At 35.6% G+C, this 23,516-nt stretch overlaps 1 protein-coding gene across 8 annotated transcripts in view; it reads right to left on the bottom strand.

Moving 5' to 3' along the window:
• tkv (serine/threonine receptor kinase thickveins) overlaps nucleotides 1-23,516 on the bottom strand; it is a 723,071-nt gene that overhangs the window by 82,139 nt on the left and 617,416 nt on the right. For 4 of the 8 annotated variants that reach the window (XM_073970748.1, XM_073970751.1, XM_073970749.1 and 1 more), the window contains exon 3: nucleotides 6,208-6,261. The exons of the other annotated variants lie outside the window; for them this stretch is intronic. In XM_073970748.1, the coding sequence (XP_073826849.1) occupies nucleotides 6,208-6,261 (54 nt within the window). The remainder of the gene's footprint in view (nucleotides 1-6,207; nucleotides 6,262-23,516) is intronic. 8 annotated transcript variants of the gene reach the window in all.

Raw genomic sequence — 23,516 nt, 5'->3', positions numbered from 1 at the left:
ACCCCTACCGAGGTGTTCTCTTCTATAGAAGACCCCTACCGAGGTCCTTTATTCTATAGAAGGTCTTCTACTCTATAGAAGACCCCTACCGAGGTCCTTTATTCTATATAAGGTCTTCTACTCTATAGAAGACCCCTACCGAGGTGTTCTATTCTATAGAAGACCTCTACCGGGGTCTTTTATTCTATATAAGACCCCTACCGAGATCTTCTATTCTACAGAAGATCCCTATCGATGTCTTTTTTCTATAGAAGACTCCTACGATGATCTTCCATGCTATAGAAGAACCCTACGATGGTCTTCTATTCTATAAAGGAGACCTATGGTGGTCTTCTCTTCTATTGAAGAGACTTATGGTGGTCTCCTATTGTACGAGTATAGAAATCTCAGAGGGGTCTTATATAGATAAAAGCTCCTCTAAAGGGGTGTTCCATAGACAGAAGAACATCTAAGGGGTGTCTTAAAAAGATAGAAACCCCTCTAAGGGGGTCTATACATAGAATACTCTCTAAAGGGGTCTTTTATAAATATGTGCACCTCTATGGGTGTCTTTAACAAATAAACAGTTTTTAATGTGGTCTTTTTTAAATAAAAGCCCCTCTAAGAGGTCTTTTATAAACGGAAGCCCCTCTTAAGGATGCTCTGTAGGCAGAAGACCCACAAAGGTGTTTTCTATAGATCAAAGTTCCTCTAAAAAGATATTCTATAAATAGAAGCCCCTCTAAAGGGGCTTTATCGAATAAGATGTATAGCAAAAAAGGGTCCACTATAGGCAAAAGCACCTCTAAAAGGATCTTCTATATATAAGAGTCCCTCTGAAAGACTCTCCTATGAATAGAAGACTCTCTAAAAAGGCCTGAATTTTTGGGAAATAGGGGGTGGGAAAGAGCACAGCGAATTTCATTCCTCTCCTCACTCTCCAAAAAACTCAAATTGCTTTACCGAATAATTTGTACATGTGACCACTGACTTGCATATCTATCTCTACTTTTGGATGGTTCAATGCTTTGGTTCCGTATAAAGTTCTAAGTTCTTTTTTTAGTTTTTTTACTAAAATAAGAATAGTTGTTGAACTAGTTCAGATGCTCATTTCAATGAATCGTTTAATTGAACTAGTTCATTAGAAATTTGAAATTGGCATATTTTTATGCTATATTCATAAAGCAATTTAAAGATTCTATATTTCCAAATCGATTATCATTGCTAAAATAACTCGTTTTTATATTTCTGAATATCAAATTGAGGAAGAAAATTATGAATGAAATTTAAAAACATAAAAAAATCAAATTAAATAAATAACCAAAAAAACTGGATTTCTAAATAAGCATAATAAAAAAAACATAGGTGTAAATTTTTCTATATGAATATGTTACAAAAAAGTTTATCTAAGATGTGGAATCAAAATATAAAATCTACTACCACCAATACAGTGAAACCACTTACAGCAATATGGCCAAGTTTGGTTTTACATAAAAAATTAGTTTTTGGTTAAATATGGAAGCCAGCAATAAAGGCTTAGGTTTTTTGAAATCGATTAGTTATGGAGAGTATCGATTAGTCACATATATTACTGTAATTCTCTAAACTAACAGATAAACTATTTTTACCTCGAACTTTTTTTTTTTTTTTTTGTAATGATTATTTTCGTAATGATTTCAAAACAAAATCATAGATTATGGCCTTTTAAGGAAATTTTGTGTTTAGCTTATTGTTGGAAAATTTAGCTGTAGACAAAAATATGAACCGTAGATATCAACACCACCATCAGTAATAAAATCCCCCCAAAAAAAAAAAAAAAAAAAAAAAAACTGAACAAATCGTATGTGATTTTTCATTTTAATTGAACAATTTTCGTGCAAAATACTCGTAGATAAATGTTTGTCAAAAAACGAACAACCATCGAATAAAATCATTAATAGAGTCAAGAAAATAAATGAAAAAATAAAAACTGGCAAATCTAAAACGTTTTGAAAAACTAATGGTCCGCAAATTTCATTTTGTACCAAAAAAAAAAAAAATCATTGAAATTGGTGTCAATGATTTTTCAATCGTTAGAGAAGCGAAACTAACATGAGATGAAAAAAAAACGCCAAGCAAACCCCGATATATCAAATAAAATGAGTCATTTTGGTCACCTTAAATGACAAAATTGAAATGAAACATAATTTATTTTAATGATAAACACGTGTTTTTTCTCTTCTTCTTAGCAGCATCTTTAGTATTATGTCTAAGATTATGAGTGATGATTTGCAATAGCTGACGATGCTTTTTCACGATGTTCCTGATGATGAGGGTGATGTTGCGAAAATTTATTTGTAATTAAACCATAAGCAAATTTGCTAAAAACACCCTTAATTAAGGTAATTTCTTATGTAAAATAATGACAAAGAAATAAAGAAAATTGTCATAAAAAAAGAAAGGCATATATTGGGCGCCAATATTTATTGGCGTTCAATGAATTGACACTTAAACAGCCAATAGAATGTCTTTGAAGAGAGGCTACAAATAAAATACATAGAAAACTATTTTATGGAGAAAAGTTGACTTCAAAAGTGGCCTATATGTAGAACTTATAAAAACACAAATGAGCTAATTTATGCATAAATCCACTGCTTGGGCGCCAACATATACACCATGACCCCTTAAAAATATTATAATTTCAAGTTCCAAGTTTTTTTTTTGCAAATTTTATTTTCAACTAAAGTAGAATCAATTTCTTTATGTCTTCCTCTGACAATTACGACAAATTTCAATTGGATTTTGTTTTAACATTTTGAACTTATTTTTTTTTGTTTTCAATAATTTCCCATTGTTTTTTAATTGCATTATAAGTTCATTCTTATTCATGCTTAGGCATGTAATTATTTTCATGTACATTTGCTTCCGCATTATTTCTTTTTTCTTCTTCTTTTCTTCTCCCTAATACGACAAGCAACTAAGCAGCAGTAGTAGTCCGCATAGATTTTAAGCCCTTGTAAAAATGAGCTTTCAATTACTGGCCTTAGGCTGTAAACGCAGAAACAACAACATCAGCGAAAAATAAACCCACAATTAGCCAGTCATGACAGCCTGGCTGGTTGGTTGGTTGGCAGTCAGGCCTTAATTACCATTGATTTATAAAATAATGAGTGAATGAAAGAAAGACAATAACATTGGCAGAAAATTACAACAACTATAGCAGCAAAAACAACAACAACAGACGTAATGAACAGCACAAATTGCAAAACTATTTTAATGATATTTAATTGGAAGGAAAAAGTTCAAAAGTAGAAAGAAAAGCAAAAAAATGAAATAAATTTTCAACGAAGGAAACTATTTCCAAAGGGGAGAGATAGGGAAACGTAAGGACGGAAATATATCAAAACCGCACCCTTACCGTAGTATTTTTCGTCTTAATATTAAGAAATAAAATTTCAGATCAGCTGACCATGGTAGTTATATTGGAATGGATCAGTTGTCAGCTGTTTAATAGGAATTTAAATAGAATCAGCTGACCATTTCATCAACTGTTGGCAACAGCTGTTCTATTGGAATAGCAACAACAGATACATCAGCTGTTCTATAGGAACAGAAACAGCTGATTGCATCAGCTATTCTATAGGAACAGAAACAGCTGATTGCATCAGCTATTCTATAGGAATAGAAACTGCTGATGGCATCAGCTATTCTATAGGAATAGAATCAGCTGAAGGCTTCAGCTATACTATACGAATAGAATCAGCTGAAGGCTTCAGCTATTCTATACGAATAGAATCAGCTGAAGGCTTCAGCTATTCTGTACGAATAGAATCAGCTGAAGGCTTCAGCTGTTCTATACGAATAGAATCAGCTGAAGGCTTCAGCTGTTTTATAGGAATAGAATCAGCTGAAAGCTTCAGCTGTTCTATAGACATAGAATCAGCTGAAGGCTTCAGCTATTCTATACGAAAAGAATCAGCTGAAGGCTTCAGCTATTCTATACGAATAGAATCAGCTGTAGGCTTCAGCTATTCTATACGAATAGAATCAGCTGAAGGCTTCAGCTATTCTATACGAATAGAATCAGCTGAAGGCTTCAGCTATTCTATACGAATAGATCCATCAGTTGTTCAATGGGAATAGAAACAGGTGATCCATAAGATGTTCTATAGGAATAGAAACAGCTGTTCTGTAGGAATAGAAACAGCTGATCCATCAGCTGTTCTATAGGAATAGAAACAGCTGATCAATCAGATGTTCTATAGGAAAAGAAACATCTGATCCATCAGCTGTTCTATAGGAATAGAAACAGTTGATGGTATCAGCTACTCTATGGGAATAGAAACAGCTGATACCATCAGCTGTTCTATAGGAATAGAAATAGGTGATCCATAAGCTGTTCTATAGGAATGGAAACAGCTGATCAATCAGATGTTCTATAGGAAAAGAAACATCTGATCCATCAGCTGTTCTATAGGAATAGAAACATCTTATGGCATCAGCTGTTCTATAGGAATAGAAACATCTTATGGCATCAGCTGTTCTATAGGAATAGAAACATCTTATGGCATCAGCTATTCTATAGGAATAGAAACAGCTGATGGCATCAGCTATTCTATAGGAATAGAAACAGCTGATGGCATCAGCTATTCTATAGGAATAGAAACAGCTGATGGCATCAGCTATTCTATAGGAATAGAAACAGCTGATGGCATCAGCTATTCTATAGGAATAGAAACAGCTGATGGCATCAGCTATTCTATAGGAATAGAAACAGCTGATGGCATCAGCTATTATATAGGAACAGAAACAGTTGATGGCATCAGCTATTCTATGGGAATAGAAACAGCTGATGGCATCAGTTATTCTATGGGAATAGAAACAGCTGATGGCATCAGTTATTCTATGGGAATAGAAACATCTGATGGTATCAGCTATTCTATGAGAATAGAAACAGCTGATGGCATCAGCTATTCTATGGGAATAGAAACAGCTGATGGCATCAGCTATTCTATGGGAATAGAAACAGCTGATGGCATCAGCTATTCTATGGGAATAGAAACAGCTGATGGCATCAGCTATTCTATGGGAATAGAAACAGCTGATGGCATCAGCTATTCTATGGGAATAGAAACAGCTGATGGCATCAGCTATTCTATGGGAATAGAAACAGCTGATGGTATCAGCTGTTCTATGGGAATAGAAACAGCTGATGGCATCAGCTATTCTATGGGAATAGAAACAGCTGATGGCATCAGCTATTCTATGGGAATAGAAACAGCTGATGGCATCAGCTATTCTATGGGAATAGAAACAGCTGATGGCATCAGCTATTCTATAGGAATAGAAACAGCTGATCCATCAGCTGTTATACAGGAAGAGAAGCAGCTGTTCGAAACAAATGTTCTATATTAATAGAAACAGCTGATACATCAGCAATTCTATAGGGACATATCAACAGCTGATCCGTCAGCTGTTCTATAGGAATAGAAACTGCTGGTCCATCAGATGTTCTATAGGAATAGAAACTGCTGGTCCATCAGATGTTCTATAGGAATAGAAACAGCTGATCCATCAACTATTCTATATGAATAGAAACAGCTGATCCATCAACTATTCTATATTCTATAGGAATAGAAACAGCTGATGGCATCAGCTATTCTACAGGAATAGAAACAGCTGAGGGCATCAGTTATTCTATAGGAATAGAAACAGCTGTTCTATAGGAATAGAAACGGCTTATCTATCAGCTGTTCTATGGGAATAGATGGCAGCTGATGCTACCAGCTGTTCTAGGGGAATTGAAACAGCTGTTCTATTAGAATAGATGGCAGCTGATGATATCAGCTATTCTATAGAAATAGATCAGCTGAACATCAAGTGTTTTATAGGAATATATCAGCTGTACATCAGTTGATGGCTTCAGGTAATATGGAATCAGCTATTCTTCGGAAATAGAATCATCTGACGATCATCAGCTATTCAACTTGGCTACTGAGAAGCGTTTCTCATTTACCGTTTGCAGTTCATATTCTGTGAGGCAAACCCGTATCCCCATTTGGCCACCCATAAAGAACTTAACTGCTCCTTTTGTTGTGTTCTTCGAATGACAAAACAAATAAATTAGTCAAATGCACGGGTACAATAAATCTTGAGATGAAATTTGAGTAATTTCAACCACCACATCAGATAAAATGGGAGTGGAGTTTTAAAACGAAAAATATATGAAGGAGGATGAAACAAACTTACGTAAATCTGTTTGCGGTGGCTTTTTGTGGTAATGTGTATGCAGATGCAACTTACCTAAAATGAAAAGAAGGGGAAGAGACAAAAGGGCTTTTAATAAATTTGTAAGAAATCAAAGATAAAAAGAAAAATAATTCAATTGAAAATATCTAATAAATAATAAATTTTATTAAATTAGCTATTTTAAAGAATTTTTTTCTTCACAGCATCAAATATATGGAATTTGTCTTTAATATAAATTATGTAATAACATGCAACCTAATTATCCATATTTAATTCATTACAAGGTAATGACAATTTAGTTTACTCATTATTACAAAAGGGGAGGAAGCTTCTTACTAAAATAATGGGTATGGTTAGTAAGAAGTCACGTCTGAAAATAATTTAAAAAAATGGGAAAAGAAATTTAAAATAGCTTTTAATGTATTCTCAAATCAAGGTGTCATATTTTATATATTGGCGCCCAAGCAAGGGATTTTATTATTTTAATTATATTTTATTAATTAGCTTGCTTTTGTTATCTATACATTTTATTTCTAGCCCGTCTTTAGTGACACTTCCTAGGGTGTCTATGTGCTCATCATATCAATTCATTGAACCCTAATGAACATTGGCGCCCAATGTATGTCTTTATTTTATATGACAATTTTCTTCATTCGTAATACAAAAATAAAAAATAAACCAATTGCTAACGATCATTTATAATTATTTTCTTCTTGAGGCCATCCCTAATGTCATCGATAATCCCCCTCCTCTTTAATGCCATAACCACATTAAAACTATAAATATCCATTATTTATCTCCTACTGAACCATATACCATAGGGTGGAATAACCATTTTGTTAAAGTTCAATAAACATGTCACCAAAACTTAATATCCATATAACTTCTATTGTTTGAAAGCTTAAAAAATCACCTTTTAGATAACTGTGACGACAAAACAAGTCCATTTTGTATTTTCTATTGTTTACTAATTAAAAAAATGTTTGTTACCAGGGAATTTGTTATCAAAAAAAGTTGTCCCAGCAAAAAACCCACCGTTAACACTCTTACCTTTAATTTGTTTATAATTTATTAAATAGAAATGCAAACCTGTCTAAGATTGTTGTAGGAATTCCACGAAGTGTGACTATTTTTTCATCTGAATCGATGGTTAATTTTGCAAAGAAAGATTACGATATGAAACAAAAGAAAAAAAAATCCCAAAACAAAATTGGAATAATTTAAAAACCAGTAGCATTAAAATATATAATAAGTATATATTGTTAATGATTTCTTTGTTTGTATATATTTTGTTAATGATTTAAAATATAAAATGATAAGGTCTATTGAAAACTTTGGTTGGTACAGTAGTTCAAAAAAGATGGAAATTTTTGGGGAAAAAAATACGGAGGATTTGGAGAAGAAGAGAGTATAGAATCAGCTGATGTCGCATCTGCTATTCTATTGACGAAGGATCAGCCGATGTGGCATTAGCTATTCTATTGACATAGAATCAGCTGATGTGGCATCAGCTATTCTATTGACATAGCATCAGCTGATGGTGGCATCAGCTATTCTATTGACATAGAATCAGCTGATGTGGCAACAGCTATTCTATTGACGTAGAATCAGCTGATGTGGCATCAGCTATTCTATTGACGTAGGATCAGCTGATGTGGCATCAGCTATTCTATTGACATAGAATCAGCTGATGTGCCATCAGCAATTCTATTGACATAAAATTAGCTGATGTGGCATCAGCTATTCTATTGACATTGAATCAGCTGATGTGGCATCAGCTATTCTATTGACATAGAATCATCTGATGTGGCATCAGCTATTCCATTGACATAGAATCAGCTGATGTGGCATCAGCTATTCTATTGACATAGAATCAGCTGATGTGGCATCAGCTATTCTATTGACATAGAATCAGCTGATGTGGCATCAACTATTCTATTGACATAGAATCAGCTGATGTGGCATCAGCTATTCTATTGACATAGAATCAGCTGATGTGGCATCAGCTATTCTATTGACATAGAATCAGCTGATGTGGCATCAGCTATTCTATTGACATAGCAACAGCTGATGTGGCATCAGCTATTCTATTGACATAGAATCAGCTGATGTGGCATCAGCTATTCTATTGACATAGCAACAGCTGATGTGGCATCAGCTATTCTATTGACATAGAATCAGCTGATGTGGCATCAGCTATTCTATTGACATAGAATCAGCTGATGTGGCATCAGCTATTCTATTGACATAGCAACAGCTGATGTGGCATCAGCTATTCTATTGACATAGAATCAGCTGATGTGGCATCAGCTATTCTATTGACATAGCAACAGCTGATGTGGCATCAGCTATTCTATTGACATAGCAACAGCTGATGTGGCATCAGCTATTCTATTGACATAGCAACAGCTGATGTGGCATCAGCTATTCTATTGACATAGCAACAGCTGATGTGGCATCAGCTATTCTATTGACATAGAATCAGCTGATGTGGCATCAGCTATTCTATTGACATAGAATCAGCTGATGTGGCATCAGCTATTCTATTGACATAGAATCAGCTGATGTGGCATCAGCTATTCTATTGACATAGAATCAGCTGATGTGGCATCAGCTATTCTATTGACATAGAATCAGCTGATGTGGCATCAGCTATTCTATTGACATAGAATCAGCTGATGTGGCATCAGCTATTCTATTGACATAGCAACAGCTGATGTGGCATCAGCTATTCTATTGACATAGCAACAGCTGATGTGGCATCAGCTATTCTATTGACATAGCAACAGCTGATGTGGCATCAGCTATTCTATTGACATAGAATCAGCTGATGTGGCATCAGCTATTCTATTGACATATTCTATTGACATAGAATCAGCTGATGTGGCATCAGCTATTCTATTGACATAGCAACAGCTGATGTGGCATCAGCTATTCTATTGACATAGCAACAGCTGATGTGGCATCAGCTATTCTATTGACATAGAATCAGCTGATGTGGCATCAGCTATTTTATTGACATAGAATCAGCTGATGTGGCATCAGCTATTTTATTGACATAGAATCAGCTGATGTGGCATCAGCTATTTTATTTACATAGAATCAGCTGATGTGGCATCAGCTATTCTATTGACATAGAATCAGCTGATGTGGCATCAGATATTCTATTGACAAAGGATCAGCTGATGTGACATCAGCTATTCTATTTGCAGGGAATCAGCTGATGTGGCATCAGTTATTCTATTGACATAGAATCAGCTGATGTGGCATCAGCTATTCTATTGACATGGAATCAGCTGATGTGGCATCAGCTATTCTATTGACATAGAATCAGCTGATGTGGCAGCTATTCTATTGACATAGAATCAGCTGTTCTATTGACATAGAATCAGCTGATGTGGCATCAGCTATTCTATTGACATAGAATCAGCTGATGTGGCAGCTATTCTATTGACATAGAATCAGCTGTTCTATTGACATAGAATCAGCTGATGTGGCAACAGCTATTGTATTGTTATAGAATCAGCTGATGTGGCATCAGCTATTCTATTGACATAGAATCAGCTGATGTGGCATCAGCTATTCTATTGACATAGAATCAGCTTATGTGGCATCAGCTATTCTATTGACATAGAATCAGCTGATATGGCATCAGCTATTTTATTGACATAGAATAGGAATATAATCAGCGGATCATTCAATAATCAGCAGCAGATCATAGGCCTATAGAAAGTGCTTATGATCGGCTGCAGTAGTTGGACCACCCATCGAATGTAGCAGCTTTCACAATATCGTTATGTATGGCAGTCATACTGGCCCAAGGAATCATTTTAGACATAATCTATGACTAATTCACTCTATACCTAATACATATCTATGAATGTTAGCACATACGTATGTATCATCCGCAGACTGTTTGGGGTTTTTACTTGTTGTAATTAAAAGAGGCAAACTGTCTGCCATCAAAATATCGAAAGTCTCTACACTTTGTCAGACAATATAAAAATAGTAATATCACATTTTAAGATTGTGTTGCACCTAATGATGGTGATGATGACTACGATGATCATGAAGATAAGTCTGATGATGCCACACTTTATGCATCAATTCTAATTGTTGTTGTTTTGGTGCCTTCACTAAAGACTCTTTTGTTTTGGCAATTACCGAAAAAAGCAATGCTGTCTATTTCTTGGACTAGCAATTTGTTGCCTAATGCCGTGACATGATCAGCATTGCTATAAATTTCACTTGTTGTAAGAAAAACGAATAAAAATAAATAACAAAAAATTCAAATGTCTCGTCATTCTATTCTTGGCTATTTTAACCGACAGACAACATTGCCTCATCGAAAGTTGTTTTTGTTGTTGTTTTTTAATGTAATTTGTTTTCTTCTTAAAGGCGATGCTAGAAATAAATTGTCATTTAGAATTTGTTGCTGTTTGTTTGTCTTTGGTCTAGAATGCAAAAAAATAGAAGAGGAAATTGTTGAAATGTTTGCTAAAATAAACAGGGTGTGGAAAATGTGAATGTGAACCAAATAATGTGTGTGTTTCGGCCACATTAAGAGGACCGAGAGATCTTTGTCAGCCACCCAAACAGCCATCCATCCATACCATTCAACTGTGAAAATTTGTGTTTTTTATTTAAAAAAAATCGAAACTTTGTAAATGTTTTATTTGGCACTTGCTTCAGTTTGACATTCGATAAGTTGACATTTTCTGTACTGTTGTTGTTGTTATTCTTACTTTTAGTTAATGAAATCTGTTGAAAGATTGACAGTTCTAAATATACAGTTGGTTTTTGAAAAAACAAATGTAATGAAGATGAAAATATGTTCTTTTAGAAAATTTATTTGAAATAAAAAACTAAAATGCGTTTGTATTTTGGCGAATAAAAACAATTTAAATATATTTTCAAATCTAATAATTGCATCACATTCATTTTTCCAATTTATTTGGACTTCAATTTAAAAATACCATGCAAATTCATCAAATAAAAAAACCGTTCACAATTTATGGCCGCGAATTTATTGAAATTTTTTTATGACATTTTCGTTTCTTTTAAATTGATAGCTTTGTTAATTTATCTTTTCAAAATAACAAAAATATAAATATTTTGTTTTCTTACTAACGAAATCCCCTTCGTAGAATAGAAATAATAATAAACAAGAAATTTGTATTTGCAATATTGGCCGGCCACCTGCCGTGTGTCATAAATCACACGATCATGCAACATGTCATATATCATCGTCAAAACGACGACGACCAACAATATAGGCCCACAGTCAATAATAAACATTCATTGTTGGCCATGACGAAGAAGGAGATAGAGCAAAGACAAAAATTACAAAATGCTAATAACTTCCAGCAAAACAATTACAAGGAATTCCTCCAAACCTTACCTCTGTCAGTACATGGAATTTGCATACACTTGGAAATGCAAACTTTTCAGAGGTTGAGGGACAAAATTCGAAATTCAAATGACAAACCTACATTGCAGAGGAAATCTCTAGACCAATAACAACATCTATAGCGGAAGAGCGATTTGTTTTCGTTTTTTTTTTTTGTTTCCTTCATAACAAAAACAAATCAAAACACCAACTCCCAGCGTGATGTCAATGCTAATTTCTTACAAATATGTAAGAGGAAGGAAATTCATCAACATCAATATGAAATTAATATAAAAGTTGTGGTGGGTAGTTTCGATAAGAAGATACACTACCGCAAAGATAAATGTTGGCATTATTCCTATAAAACAGCTGAAGCTTCAGGTGATTCTATTTCTATAGAACAGCTGAAGCCTACAGCTGATTCTATTCCTATAGAACAGCTCTTCAGATGATTCTATTTCTATAGAAGCCTTCAGCTAATTCTATTCCTATAGAACAGCTGAAGCCTTCAGCTGATTCTATTCCTATAGGACAGCTGAAGCCTTCAGCTGATACTATTCCTATAGAACAGCTGAAGCCTTCAGCTGATTCTATTCCTATAGAACAGCTGAAGCCTTCAGCTGATTCTATTCCTATAGAACAGCTGAAGCCTTCAGCTGACTCTATTCCTATAGAACAGCTGAAGCCTTCAGCTGACTCTATTCCTATAGAACAGCTGAAGCCTTCAGCTGATTCTATTCCTATAGAACAGCTGAAGCCTTCAGCTGATTCTATTCCTATAGAACAGCTGAAGCCTTCAGCTGATTCTATTCCTATAGAACAGCTGAAGCCTTCAGCTGATTCTATTCCTATAGAACAGCTGAAGCCTTCAGCTGATTCTATTCCCATAGAACAGCTGAAGCCTTCAGCTGATTCTATTCCCATAGAACAGCTGAAGCCTTCAGCTGATTCTATTCCCATAGAACAGCTGAAGCCTTCAGCTGATTCTATTCCCATAGAACAGCTGAAGCCTTCAGCTGATTCTATTCCCATAGAACAGCTGAAGCCTTCAGCTGATTCTATTCCCATAGAACAGCTGAAGCCTTCAGCTGATTCTATACCCATAGAACAGCTGAAGCCTTCAGCTGATTCTATTCCTATAGAACAGCTGAAGCCTTCAGCTGATTCTATTCCTATAGAACAGCTGAAGCCTTCAGCTGATTCTATTCCCATAGAACAGCTGAAGCCTTCAGCTGATTCTATTCCCATAGAACAGCTGAAGCCTTCAGCTGATTCTATTCCCATAGAACAGCTGAAACCTTCAGCTGATTCTATTCCTATAGAACAGCTGAAGCCTTCAGCTGATTCTATTCCTATAGAACAGCTGAAGCCTTCAGCTGATTCTATTCCTATAGAACAGCTGAAGCCTTCAGCTGATTCTATTCCTATAGAACAGCTGAAGCCTTCAGCTGATTCTATTCCTATAGAACAGCTGAAGCCTTCAGCTGATTCTATTCCTATAGAACAGCTGAAGCCTTCAGCTGATTCTATTCCTATAGAACAGCTGAAGCCTTCAGCTGATTCTATTCCTATAGAACAGCTGAAGCCTTCAGCTGATTCTATTCCTATAGAACAGCTGAAGCCTTCAGCTGATTCTATTCCTATAGAACAGCTGAAGCCTTCAGCTGATTCTATTCCTATAGAACAGCTGAAGCCTTCAGCTGATTCTATTCCTATAGAACAGCTGAAGCCTTCAGCTGATTCTATTCCTATAGAACAGCTGAAGCCTTCAGCTGATTCTATTCCTATAGAACAGCTGAAGCCTTCAGCTGATTCTATTCCTATAGAACAGCTGAAGCCTTCAGCTGATTCTATTTCTATAGAACAGCTGAAGCCTTCAGCTGATTCTATTTCTATAGAACAGCTGAAGCCTTCAGCTGATTCTATTCGTATAGAACAGCTGAAGCCTTCAGCTGATTCTATTTCTATAGAACAGCTGAAGCCTTCAGCTGATTCTATTCGTATAGAACAGCTGAAGCCTTCAGCTGATTCTATTCGTATAGAACAGCTGAAGCCTTCAGCTGATTCTATTCGTATAGAACAGCTGAAGCCTTCAGCTGATTCTATTCGTATAGAACAGCTGAAGCCTTCAGCTGATTCTATTCGTATAGAACAGCTGAAGCCTTCAGCTGATTCTATTCGTATAGAACAGCTGAAGCCTTCAGCTGATTCTATTCGTATAGAACAGCTGAAGCCTTCAGCTGATTCTATTCGTATAGAACAGCTGAAGCCTTCAGCTGATTCTATTCGTATAGAACAGCTGAAGCCTTCAGCTGATTCTATTCGTATAGAACAGCTGAAGCCTTCAGCTGATTCTATTCGTATAGAACAGCTGAAGCCTTCAGCTGATTCTATTCGTATAGAACAGCTGAAGCCTTCAGCTGATTCTATTCGTATAGAATAGCTGAAGCCTTCAGCTGATTCTATTCTTATAGAACAGCTGATGTACTATTGGTATAGAATAGCATGAAGAGCTGATGATGACCAACTGCTCTATTCCCATAGAACGACCCGCTGATCTATTCCCATAGAACATCTGATGATCAGCTGATCTATTCCTATAGAACAGCTTATGATCAGCTGATCTATTCCCATAGAACAGCTGATGATCAGCTGATCTATTCCCATCGAACAGCTGATGATCAGCTGATCTATTCCCATAGAACAGCTGATCCATTTCCACAGAACAGCTGATCTATTTTCATAGAACAGCTGATGATCAGCTGATCTATTCCCATAGAATAGCTGATGATCAGCTGATCTATTCCTATAGAACAGCTGATGATCAGCTGATCTATTTCCATAGAACAGCTGATGATCAGCTGATCTATTTCCATAAAATAGCTGATGATCAGCTGATCTATTTCCATAGAACAGCTGATGATCAGCCGATTTATTTCCATAGAACAGCTTATGATCAGCTGATCTATTTCCATAGAACAGCTGATGATCAGCTGATTTATTCGCATAGAACAGCTGATCTATTTCCACAGAACAGCTTGCGACCCGCAGATTTATTCCCATAGAACGGCTGATGATCAGCTGATCTATTTCCATAGAACAGCTGATGATCACCTGATCTATTTCCATAGAACAGTTGTTTTCATAGAACAGCTGATGATCAGCTGATCTATTTCCATAGAACAGCTGATGATGAGCTGATCTATTCCTATAGAACAGCTGATGATCAGCTGATCTATTCCTATTGAACAGCTGATGATCAGCTGATCTATTCCCATAGAACAGCTGATGATCAGCTGATCTATTCGTATGGAACAGCTGATCATCAGCTGATTTATTCGCATAGAACAGCTGATATATTCCCATAGAACAACTGATGATCGGCTGATCTATTCCTAAGGAACAGCTGATGATCAGCTGATCTATTCCCATAGAACAGCTGATGATCAGCTGATCTATTCCCATAGAACAGCTGATGATCAGCTGATCTATTCCCATAGAACAGCTGATGATCAGCTGATCTATTCCCATAGAACAGCTGATGATCAGCTGATCTATTCCCATAGAACAGCTGATGATCAGCTGATCTATTCCCATAGAGAAGCTACTGATCAGGTGATCCATTCCGATAGAACAGCTGATGTATTTCCATAGAACAGCTGATGACCAGCTGACCTATTTCCATGAAATAACTGATGATCAACTGATCTTTTCCTATAGAACAGCTGATGATCAGCTGATCCATTACCATAGAACACCTGTTTTCATAAAATAGCTGATGATCAGCTGATCTATTTGCATAGAGCATCTGATGATTAAATCAATAAGGAAATCAAAAATTTTCAATTAAATGCTGTAGAGTATCGCCAACCATTCATTATTGGTTGCCGTAACTCCATTAGAAAAAAATTAGACAACCATGCAACATGAATAATGCTCCAGGGTAATAAAATAACTGCGGGCGTTTAGCGTATGACACAACTATTGGATGTGGGTTATATGGGGAAGAAGAAGAAAAAACAAACAAACTGATCAAACAACAAAAACATTTGCAGAGGAAAATTTGTTTGGCAACAATATTTAGCAGAAATAAAAAACGGAATAAAAAAACCAGCGTGTTATGTTATGGAAGCGTGCTGTGTGCAACATGATGGTTGCACGATCACTTAGACCGTCTCTCTGGCCGCTGCTGCTAAACACTTTCAAAGTGGCGTCATCAAGATATACAATTCAATAGCTCAATGCCTCTTCTTCTGTTTTTTCTACTATAACGGATGTCATCTTTCATTTGTCCATATTTGTCGTCTTCGATCGACGACGACGACAATGAAGACGACGTTCAAATGAAATATGAATTAAACGATTTGAATGACTGAAAATTCAAAACAAATTGAAAAATTGCATAGAAATAAAATTGACATTTTAAATGGCAATAAACAAAGTTGCATCCAGCTCTCAGGGGGTGGTCTTCACATTATGCAAAAAAAAACAAGTAAAAAAGTATCAGTCGGCTTTGCCGACAGAGATATACCCTCAGTCTGTGCAAATTGAAACACTTTTTTCACAAAAAACTTATGTATTTAGGGGGTTTAAAATTTTGGTCTAGTATGAACCGACAAAAAAGTTGATTAGGATTAAAGTTCACAAATTTTGCTGAAAAGGTACTTAAAGGAATGGACCGACATAGACCATGGGGTGCCATAGACATACACCCTTCGGGCTGTTTTCTCAAGAAGTATGGACTTGCCCCTGAAACAACTTTTACCGTCGTAATTGAGGCAGCGAATGTAAGTTGCTTCAACAAAAATCAAAGTGATTCAATAACAGGTCTTAAAGTGAACTTATCCAAAATTTTGTGTGGGAGGTACGGGATGGAATGGACAAATATAGTCCATATTCGAACCTGATCTATATTTGGTAGATATTATGAGAATGTGTAAAGTATGGACCAAATCGGTCACTCCCATCAAGAGTTATCGTGCGCACAATTTTTCCGAATATTTTTGAACTTTTGTGGGGTAGGTACCTGATGGAGTGGACCGATATGGCTTATCTACGAACATAAACTAAGTTTGGAAACAATATTACGAAGGCCAAATTTTGGGCAGAACCGGCATTTCCGTTCGAGAATTATCTTGCGCTTCCAGCCATAAACATGGTGTCATAGGGTTTGTTTTTCAACTTTCAGGCTATTTTTTTCAGGAAGTATGGACTTGCCCCTGAGGAAACTTGTACCTTCGTATAAGGGACAGTGAATACAAGATGGTACAACAAAAACCAAGGCGATTCGAGAGCAGGTCGTAAACTGAACTTTTCCGAAATTTTGTGTGGGAGGTACTCGAAGGATTTTACCGATTGAGTCCATATCTAAGTCCTAATCTAAGTTTGGTAAAAATTATACGATGTGCAAAGTATGGACCAAATCGGTTATTCCCTACAAGAGTTATCGTGCGCACAAGTTTTGCGACAATTTTTGAACATTTGTGGGGGAGGTACCTGAAGGAGTGGACCTATATGGCCCATCTTCGAACTTAAATCGAATCTGGACAAAATATTTTGATACCCAAAATTTGAACCGAATCGATTGATCCGTTCGAGAGTTATCGTGCGCACCAGCCAGACAGACAGACCGACAGACAGACAGACAGACGGACGGACATTGCTAGATCTACTCAAAATTGTCTGAAACGGATATCGTACAAACATACTTGGGGTCTAAAACCATTATTTCGATGAGGCACATTTTTGGTCGTATCAAAGTGTAAATACCCTCTTTAGCCTAAAGGCTGAGGGTATAAAAAGAAAAAAAGAGTGTCGTTTAAAGGAATTTATTTTGAGGATTGGTGATAAGGAAATATTTTGGAATTTATTATTATAAAACTCCTGCTAATGTTATGTAGGAGTTTTATAATAAGACTGTTTTTATATCAAGAGGGAGAGAATAATTAAATATTTCTTGGGGTTTGTGATATTATCAAATGTTATATAGAAATAGATCAGCTGATGATCAGCTACGTAATGGGAATAGATCAGGTGGTGTTCACTTGTTTAGCTGACGATAAACTGGAAATTTTTCAGCAGATGATCAGCTGGAAAGATCAGTCGTTCTATTCAAATAGATTAGCTAAATATTAAGAATTAACTTAAAATAGGAATAGATTGACTGATGATCAGCTGCTCTTTTTTAATAGCCTGGCTAATGCTAATTAGCAGCTGCAGCAATAGTGTAATTTTGAATAATGGCTATATTTCTTTTGGGAGCGTTTGTTGGTCTATCACCATGCAGCCACTTGACGGATATGCTCTTTGCGAAATCATATGACGTGGGTGGTTAGTTAGATTTCTTGTATGCATCCAACTGAAACTTTTGAAGATTTCTTTTTTTTATTGATTTCAATAAATATTTTATTCATATTTATTTTTTTCGCAATTCATGTCATAAATAAAAAAAAGCTGGAAGGAAAAAAATCCAAAACGACAATTGTTTTGCATATTTTATTGCAGTAATCATAAACTGTATGGGGAGATTTGTATGGCTATTTCAATGCAAGCAACCAGCAGTAACTATGTATTTACGTACGTACGTCCGTCCACCTGTCGGTCCTTACATCCATCCGTTGTCCGTTGTGTTTGGGTTGAATGAATGAAAATCAGAAACACGAACAAACAAACCAAAAAAAAAGGAAAGGTACACGGACCATGTGGGATGTCAATGGAAATGTTGTTGAGATATCAGGGCTACGGTTTCTGTTTTTTTTTTCTCAGTTAGGCCATAAAAGGTGTTAGACTTTTTAATTGAGTTCTCATATATAATAAATGTATAACAACAACAATTACACGTTATGTTATACAAATTTAAATGGCATTGGCAACATTTGCAATTGAGCAAACATTTGCATTTTCATCTGAAAACCCACAATCATTCCATGGCTATTTCATGCAAATCAATTGACGTCAAAACCCTCAATTTTTTATTGACCAATAAAACACTTCGCCAACAATTTCTTTGGTTAATTTCAAATACAAAACCCACTTAGAAAAATGACCACTAATTAATAATTACCTTAAAATTGATTTTTTGCGAGTTTTTAATTACCACTTTTGATGACATTTACATTCTGTTTTATTGTTGCTCCTCTTTGTTGTTTTGTTTTTGGTTTCGTTCAATTTCTAATGCGGTTATTTTATGACTCTCTAAAATTATTATCATATCCGCCTTAAATGGATTTTTATTAACCATAAAAATCAGTTTGGCAAATAGAAACCAGAAAAATGTAGAGTGTTTCAAATCAAGGCAGGGAGAAATAATGAGATTCGAAATACACTCGAGAAAAAAATTGTTATATTGAATCAGCTGATGGCAGCAACAACTTTTCAATACAAAAAAGCTGATTCTATGCTATGGAAATAGATCAGCTGATCATCAGCTGTTCTATGGAAATATACCATCTGAATTTCCATAGGAAATTTCCTGTTCAGCCTGGCTGAATATGAATTTCAATAGGAAATTTCGTATTCGTATTCAGATTTCCATAGGAATTTCCTATTCAGCCTGGCTGAGTATGAATTTCCATAGGAACAAAAATCATTATGGCGTAGCCGGTAGTCATGCTGTCTGTGAGATTTTTGTTCACCTAAAATAAAAGAAATTAAACAAAAACAAAGAAAAAACAATGAAATTACACAAATTACTATAAAAAAGTCGTATTCAGCCAGTCAGAATAAAAGATTTCCCATAGAAAATCTTATTCAGCCAAGCTGAATAGAAAATTGAATATGAATTGAATTTCCATAGGAAATTGAATATGAATTTCCATAGGAAATTGAATATGAATTTCCATAGGAAATTTCCTATTCAGCCTGGCTGAATATGAATTTCCATAGGAATTTCCTATTCAGCCTGGCTGAATATGAAATTTCCTATTCAGCCTGGCTAAATATGAATTTCCATAGGAAATTTCTTATTCAGCCTGGCTGAATTATGAATTTCCATAGGAAATTTCCTATTCAGCCTGGCTGAATATGAATTTCCTTAGGAAATCTCCTATTCAGCCTGGCTGAATATGAATTTCCTTAGGAAATCTCCTATTCATCCGGGCTGAATATGAATTTCCATAGGAAATTTCCTATTCAGCCTGGCTGAATATGAATTTCCTTAGGAAATCTCCTATTCAGCCTGGCTGAATATGAATTTCCTTAGGAAATCTCCTATTCAGCCTGGCTGAATATGAATTTCCTTAGGAAATCTCCTATTCATCCGGGCTGAATATGAATTTCCATAGGAAATTTTCTATTCAGCCTGGCTGAATATGAATTTCCATAGGAAATTTCCTATTCAGCCTGGCTGAATATGAATTTCCATAGGAAATTTCCTATTCAGCCTGGCTGAATATGAATTTCCATAGGAAATTTCCTATTCAGCCTGGCTGAATATGAATTTCCATAGGAAATTTCCTATTCAGCCTGGCTGAATATGAATTTCCATAGGAAATTTCCTATTCAGCCTGGCTGAATATGAATTTCCATAGGAAATTTCCTATTCAGCCTGGCTGAATATGAATTTCCATAGGAAATTTCCTATTCAGCCTGGCTGAATATGAATTTCCATAGTAAATTTCCTATTCAGCCTGGCAGAAAATGAATTTCCATAGGAAATTTCCAGGCTGAATATGAATTTCCATAGGAAATTTCCTATTCAGCCAGGCTGAATATGAATTTCCATAGGAAATTTCCTATTCAGCCAGGCTGAATATGAATTTCCATAGGAAATTTCCTATTCAGCCTGGCTGAATATGAATTTCCATAGGAAATTTGCTATTCAGCCTGGCTGAATATGAATTTCCATAGGAAATTTGCTATTCAGCCTGGCTGAATATGAATTTCCATAGGAAATTTGCTATTCAGCCTGGCTGAATATGAATTTCCATAGGAAATTTGCTATTCAGCCTGGCTGAATATGAATTTCCATAGGAAATTTGCTATTCAGCCTGGCTGAATATGAATTTCCATTGGAAATCTTTTATTCTGGCTGGCTGAGTAAGAGTTTCCGTAAGAAATATTTTATTCAGCCTGGCTGAATACGATTTTTTAATAGTAATTTGTGTAATTTCAACTACAATTTCGCATATTTCTTTTCTTTGTTTTTGTTTAATTTCTTTTATTTTAGGTGAACAAGAATCTCACAGACAGCATGACTACCGGCTACGCCATAATGATTTTTGTTCTTAGTCTGCTGCTTGTTTGATATTCTCCTTATATAGATACTGCACCTTTGAAAAGATGTGAAAAGAAGCGAATGGCTGGCTAAGTTGTTGTACCTTATATGTAAAAATTCGTCTAAAAGATGACGACGACGGCGGCAATGATGAATCAGTTAGTTGTTGTTTTGTCTATAAATCTCGAACCATTTAAGGCTAGAAGAACAGAATAGACCAATCGCCATGTCAGAAAAAAATTGACTGTTGGGGCGAATGTTGCGCGCATATGAAAATTTATAGCCAACATGTGCCAAGTTTGTGTTTTTGTTTTCGAAAAAGTCAGACAGACTTATTGTTAGCTGCAATTATTTTGCCAATAAATTTTATTCAAATAAAATATTAGCAGACGGAAAGGTACTTAGTCACATAGAGTATACTAAAATTTAATTATTTTTCTAAATTGGTTCTTTGAAAATATTGAAAAATAAAAATTATTTTCTATTAATTTTAATTTTGTTATCTATTCTGATTGTCATGTTACCCTCATTCTATGCTTCGATTTTAAAATGACCTTTTGCGGTAGAGGCCATCTCTAAGTCGATTTAGTTGGTTTGCAGTGCCTTGTATATGTGCAAGTGTATGTGTTTGGTTTATTTATAGCAAATGTATCCAATTTCCGGTATAATCTCATTAGTACTAGTTTTTGTTCTCTTTCATTATCTCTGGTTTTTTTAGATGGCTTTATGGCTTTCTGGTTTGCTTTACTCGGCATTCTTTACACAGTTTGCCAACGCCAAACAGTCTAGTAAAATTTTTCTATTTGCAAAACGACTTAACGCTAAACTTGTTAGTAATTTGCACTATTTTGTCGATATGGGTAGATTCATAAATAAGCCGCTCAGGTGGCCATATTTGTTGTGCGGCTTTTATTTTTGGCTTTGCTATAAAAAACTGCACTCGAGGGAAATTGTTAAACAATTAAGAAATTTATATTCAGCCAGCTTTAATAGGAGATTTCTAATGGAAATTCATATTCAGCCAGGCTGAATAGGAAATTTCCCTTGGAAATTCTTATCCAGCCAGGCTGAATAGTAAATTTCCCATGGAAATTCATATTCAACCAGGCTGAATAGGAAATTTCCCACAGAAAGAGAAAATTTTCCTATTCAGCCAGGCTGAATAGGAAATCTCTTTTGGAAATTCATATTCAGCCAGGCTGAATAGGAAATTTCCTATGGAAATTCATATTCAGCCAGGCTGAATAGGAAATTTCCTATGTAAATTCATATTCAGCCAGGCTGAACAGGAAATTTTCCACAGAAATACATATTTAGCCAGGCTGAATAGAAAATTTCCTATGGAAATTCATATTCAGCCAGGCTGAATAGAAAATTTCCTATGGAAATTCATATTCAGCCAGGCTGAATAGAAAATTTCCTATGGAAATTCATATTCAGCCAGGCTGAATAGGAAATTTCCTATGGAAATTCATATTCAGCCAGGCTGAATAGGAAATTTCCTATGGAAATTCATATTCAGCCAGGCTGAATAGGAAATTTCCTATGGAAATTCATATTCAGCCAGGCTGAATAGGAAATTTCCTATGGAAATTCATATTCAGCCAGGCTGAATAGGAAATTTCCTATGGAAATTCATATTCAGCCAGGCTGAATAGGAAATTTCCTATGGAAATTCATATTCAGCCAGGCTGAATAGGAAATTTCCTATGGAAATTCATATTCAGCCAGGCTGAATAGGAAATTTCCTATGGAAATTCATATTCAGCCAGGCTGAATAGGAAATTTCCTATGGAAATTCATATTCAGCCAGGCTGAATAGGAAATTTCCTATGGAAATTCATATTCAGCCAGGCTGAATAGGAAATTTCCTACGGAAATTCATATTCAGCCAGGCTGAATAGGAAATTTCCTATGGAAATTCATATTCAGCCAGGCTGAATAGGAAATTTCCTATGGAAATTCATATTCAGCCAGGCTGAATAGGAAATTTCCTATGGAAATTCATATTCAGCCAGGCTGAATAGGAAATTTCCTATGGAAATTCATATTCAGCCAGGCTGAATAGGAAATTTCCTATGGAAATTCATATTCAATTCATATTCAGCTGATCGATACCATCTTGTTAACATTATTTCAAACCTCCATTAAATCTCCTTAACAAAAATTAAACCATTCCACCAGACCATAAAGGCGAATGTCATGACAAAACATATGTTTCTTTGTCACCAAATGAAACATCAATTAATCTCTTGCACAGGATATGCAGTACTATACAGTTAAATGTGGCGTCGTGGTATGGTTTGTGGCAAGCTGTATACGTGCATTGCCACTGAATACAATATTATTTAACACATGACATTTTTGTGATACTCCGCACCTTTCCACATAATGCAAACGGTTTCAGCTGTTGCTTTACTTTGGCTATGATTAAAGTGCTATTTATGATGTATTCCCTCTCGCTGAGCTCTATTCTCAATATAATAAATGTATTAGAAGAGTTAGGATTTTACACCACAAAAACCAAATCTTATTTGTCACGAACAACCAATGCGACCATAAACTATCAAACAAACTTACTGGCCCAATCGAGCGAGGCAAGCAGTCGTCAGCTTGAAACAAAACTATTTCGAACGTGTTCATTTTGTTTGGTGTGTTGCTGCTGCTGTGCCTTTTGGGACAGACGTCATCAATTTTGAGCAAACA

The sequence above is a fragment of the Musca autumnalis genome, unplaced genomic scaffold (genome assembly GCF_047663935.1).
Source record: "Musca autumnalis isolate F117 unplaced genomic scaffold, ASM4766393v1 scaffold_2, whole genome shotgun sequence".
In the NCBI taxonomy this organism is placed as follows: Eukaryota; Metazoa; Arthropoda; class Insecta; order Diptera; family Muscidae; genus Musca; species Musca autumnalis.
Note: the sequence above shows the minus strand (reverse complement) of the source record. Positions and strands in the feature narration are given on the sequence as shown.